This window comes from Notothenia coriiceps, unplaced genomic scaffold, assembly GCF_000735185.1.
Source record: "Notothenia coriiceps isolate Sejong01 unplaced genomic scaffold, NC01 NC01_scaffold00001410, whole genome shotgun sequence".
NCBI classification, from domain to species: Eukaryota; Metazoa; Chordata; class Actinopteri; order Perciformes; family Nototheniidae; genus Notothenia; species Notothenia coriiceps.
Genome location: NW_011334111.1, coordinates 54,235 through 58,436, shown reverse-complemented (window position 1 = coordinate 58,436; position 4,202 = coordinate 54,235). Strand labels below are relative to the sequence as shown.

At 38.5% G+C, this 4,202-nt stretch overlaps 1 protein-coding gene across 1 annotated transcript in view; it reads left to right on the top strand.

Moving 5' to 3' along the window:
* stxbp5a (syntaxin binding protein 5a (tomosyn)) overlaps positions 1-3,713 on the top strand; it is a gene marked incomplete at its 5' end in the record, with an annotated part of 47,121 nt that extends 43,408 nt beyond the window's left edge. The window contains one exon of the mRNA XM_010788637.1: positions 866-3,713. Within this exon, the coding sequence (XP_010786939.1) occupies positions 866-907 (42 nt within the window). The remainder of the gene's footprint in view (positions 1-865) is intronic.
* Positions 3,714-4,202: the final 489 nt, after the last annotated feature.

The following is a 4,202-nucleotide window of genomic DNA, read 5'->3' as shown; positions in this document are numbered from 1 at the left end:
GTTTTGTAGAGATCTACTAAACTACAGCATACAAATACAGAGTCGATATTTTTCTAAGACCATTTAGTGCTTCACATAATAAAATAAACACAACGGCTGTAGCCTGATTATGCTTTTAGGAGCTGTAGGTGTGTGGTACAGTGTGTAGGTGCGTGTTGTACAGTGTGTAGGTGTGTGTTGTACAGTGCATAGATGCGGCGGACAGACGGGTCTCAGTTGGTTTGGTGTCCTATGCTTACTTTTAATACTTGTAAATACAACTTTTGGCCTGTAATTTAAATTCCCCATTTTAGCGACCAGAGAGAGGGGGGGGGGATATATCCATGTATTTATATAAATATATGTGTGTGTATATATGTCCGCATCTGTAGCCTGTTATTGTCTCATTATACCGCACTGTCAATTAATTAAAAGTAAATATATAAGTCGTCATGAACACATCTGTCCATCACACAGAGGGCTGCTGTGCCTCCTGTCATCATTAATGGACATCTCTTTAAAATGACCGCTCAGAGGAGAGGAGTTCTCATTTCTCTAACCGCCTGCTGCTTCCCCTCCTCTCTCCTCGGTTCCCCTCCTCAGTCCTCCGCTCGCATCTCCTGTGGGCGGGACGAGGGTAGGAGTCGAGGAAAGGAGTCGAGGAGGGGAAATTTAAGAATTGAGAAACATCTAGAGAATCAGTACTTTTGAAACAGGGCTGAAGCAGAGGGGCTTATGGGATGCTACAATGATCTGTTTGGTATTTGGAGCCAAACACTTCAGAGACATGTTTGTATCAATATATTAAAGGTCTCGGATATATACAAACAGTATAATAGGGGACCTTTAAGCAATGTTCTAACTCCAATATGTTCTGTGTGTCCAGATGATGCTGAAGTGCAAAGACAAAAAATGGTACCAGTTGTAAACGGTGACGGGGGAGGAGCAGAGTTATGTGGACGCGACTGTCACCTTCCATTGGCTCATTTGGACTCACCGTGACCCCCCCAACCATCTGTCTGTCCATACATCCATCCCTCCAAGCCTTCTTCACTGGGACACTTGGGATTATCTTCCCTAGCACAATGTTGAATACTGTTCTTACCTCAGTCTTAGGGTGGAACTGAGGGGTAGACAGGGGTGAAGGACAACCTCAGAGGGAGCACATAAATGGTGTCTTTTAAAAAAAAGTTTTTGTCTCTTTGTTTATCTCTGTTCGACTTCTCCTCCGAGGTAGCCGATTGGCCCACGCACCTGGAGTTTCTTCATACTCATTTGCCAAAATGTCCTTTAATGTTGTCTCCACTCCGAGCCCATCCGGGGGGGCCATGTCAAACCGACGAACATAGCTGAAAAAAAGACAAGTATCTATTGAAGAAACAGACTAAAAAAACATTCTTAACAATGTAAAAAGAAGGAAAAATAATCTAAATACATCATTATATATACATAAATCTAATAAATGTGCAACGCTGTATCCACTTCCGAGTGACAAGTACAAAAGAAAAGGAAAACTCATCAAAGAGGAAAGAGCAGCGTGTGACGGCGGGGATGGAGAGACACAGGAAGAGCTGAACAGTGACGCCTCCTCTATGCAGAGAGTCACAGGGATAAAAGCAACTTAATCTGATGTACACTGGATATTTCGTCATCTCGCTCAACCTCTAGACTCTCCTCTGTATCTTACAGACTTTCATATCGTTACCAACAGTGTGTGCGTGTGTGTGTTAATTTCTATTTTCTTGCCATTCCTCTATTTGTTATTTGTTGGGTTTATTGCTCTGTCTGTATTATTGGAAAATCTCTTATTTTTCTATGGTTGTGAAAGTGGATGATATTTGATTTGTTGAAAAAATACTTTTTGTGGCTTTTATCTAACAACTCAAATTAATTTCTCCTTATGAAAAGGGCTGGAATCTAAAAAAGGAGGGCAAGGATATAAAAGGCATATATCATTTAGTACTCACTGAAATGGCTACATCTGATTTACTGACTCTGAAATCTCAAAGCAAGTGCGTATGAACCACACACTTTTATTGTTTACCTGATGTGATGTTAACTGCCTCTCCCAACCTCTATTGTCGTAAGCTTCAGCAGTTTGCGAGTGTGACTGTAAAATGCCGATGACATCAGTGTTAAATACACAAAAGTCTAGCCAGATTTTGTGGAGTTTCCAAGTTCTGCAGTCCACGTCGATATGGCGATTACCTTCACATGAGGGGAAACAACTATTTGTGTATTCATATATGCAGAATAATAGTAATACAGATGTGTAATCCTTTAAAAGCATATGTTTAAAACACATTTCAGGTTTTGCTGACAGTTGTCTGTATGAGAAAGTTATCTTTGTGATTTATTTGTTTATATTTATTTATAAGGGTGCAAAAGACAGTTGTGTTTGGTGTCAGAAACGTTCACCTCCATTATTATCTCGTTTCTATTTCCATATTTGCAGTAAAGCTGAAATGTGGTATATCTCTCTGTCTACCAGGCTTTTAACCTTTATTTGTATATAAGTAAATAGTTTGACAATCTAAGACCAACTGGAAAGTAGATGTCGAGGTTGCTCGAGCAGAAGAGGAGAGAGGCCATATTTTTTCTGACGCCAAAGAGTTGCTTTAGCTTTTCCATTGCATTATAATTTGGCTCATCATTTCACCGGACGGTATCGTACATACAGACAGGATCAGGTCCATTAAGAAATATATTATTCATCATCTTTCAGGGTTCAAGAAATGGAGACATTTGCAATGGAACTCAGCCATTTATAGTACTATGGTTTCACAATATGTCATATATGTAACTTTTGGACTAATGTTTGAAGTGACCTAACTGTCGGCTGATAACAAAACAAAAACTTAAACCATTCATCTGTGTGTTTGTTCATGAATGAGTGTTTATATGTCCCTCTGTGTCAGAGTGTGCTCATGTAAATTAGGTGATATTATTTAGGATATTGGTTGTTAATAATTGATGTACAAGTCAGCAGGCCGTGTCCAGTTGAGTGTCTGTTACACTAACTAAATCCACCAATGATGATAGCAAGATAACAGTAGGATAATGAGCATTAGAGAATGACCTCTAAAAATCTGGTTTTATTTAACTGCCGCATGTCTGGTCTTTGCTCACATGCTTCGACTCTCCTCCACTGCAGTCTTTGCCTTTTTCTCTCTTCCTCCAGTGAGTCTTCCACTGACTTTCTGGGTCCACAGCGACAGATATGGCCTTCTCTGTGTTTAGTAAAGCATTGTTGTGTGGATGTTGGTAGATAGCTCCGTCTTTAATCCCCAAGGTAACAAATTGGAAAAAACTACTTCAGGAAAAATAAGTAGTTTTTAGCTAGAGTTCATCCCCCAAAACTTGTTCTATGTCTTTCCCTCCAACCCCGCTGTTATTTGTGTTATACTTGTTTTATTTTGTTTAATGTCATACCTGTTTTTCATCTTTGTGTGACTTGTTTCTTGTCCCTACATACAGTATGCAGTATTCTTACCCGATACAATCCACACACTCAAGCAGCAAGAGGGAGTCCTGTCTATCTGCCATATGCCATCTTCTGTCCTGGATTCAACAGTTATCAGTGGGTTGCAGTATTTTTCTCATTGTAGCCAATTTTCTTGTACAGTTTTATGCAACTTTCACATGGATGTTTATGACTTTATCTGCTGCCACACAAATTTAAAATTATGTAGATAGAGATTACTGTGCAATGGAAAATAAAAGTGGAAAATGTATGTTTTGTCTTAAAGCATCTTTAAAATACTTCTTATACAGAATTTAATCTGTAAATATCTAGCTGCAGATTAAACAAAAACATGGAAAGGATAGAAAGTACAATTGTGTACAAAATGTCCGTACATATACTAGAACAAATACTGTTTGCGAATATTAGGCTGTTGATTTGGAAAATGTGTTCCTATTTGTATCTGTACACTAGATGGCAGCAAACACACATGCTTGTCTAAATGCTAGCTAAAAACAATGCAATCCTTCTATCTTATAAATTATCATTATGCTATCCAAACAGATCATATTTTACTAGAATAAATGTATGTAGGAAACAAACTGGTTATACAATTCAACTGTAAAGCAAGAATCAATTACTTTCAAATGTTCTGTTAAAAGAACTAAATATTGCGTTAGTCACTGTAATTGCTCGATTTGTTACCCTATGATCTTTTGTGTGCTTATACTGTATTGCTCACTTTCTTAGAGCAACACAA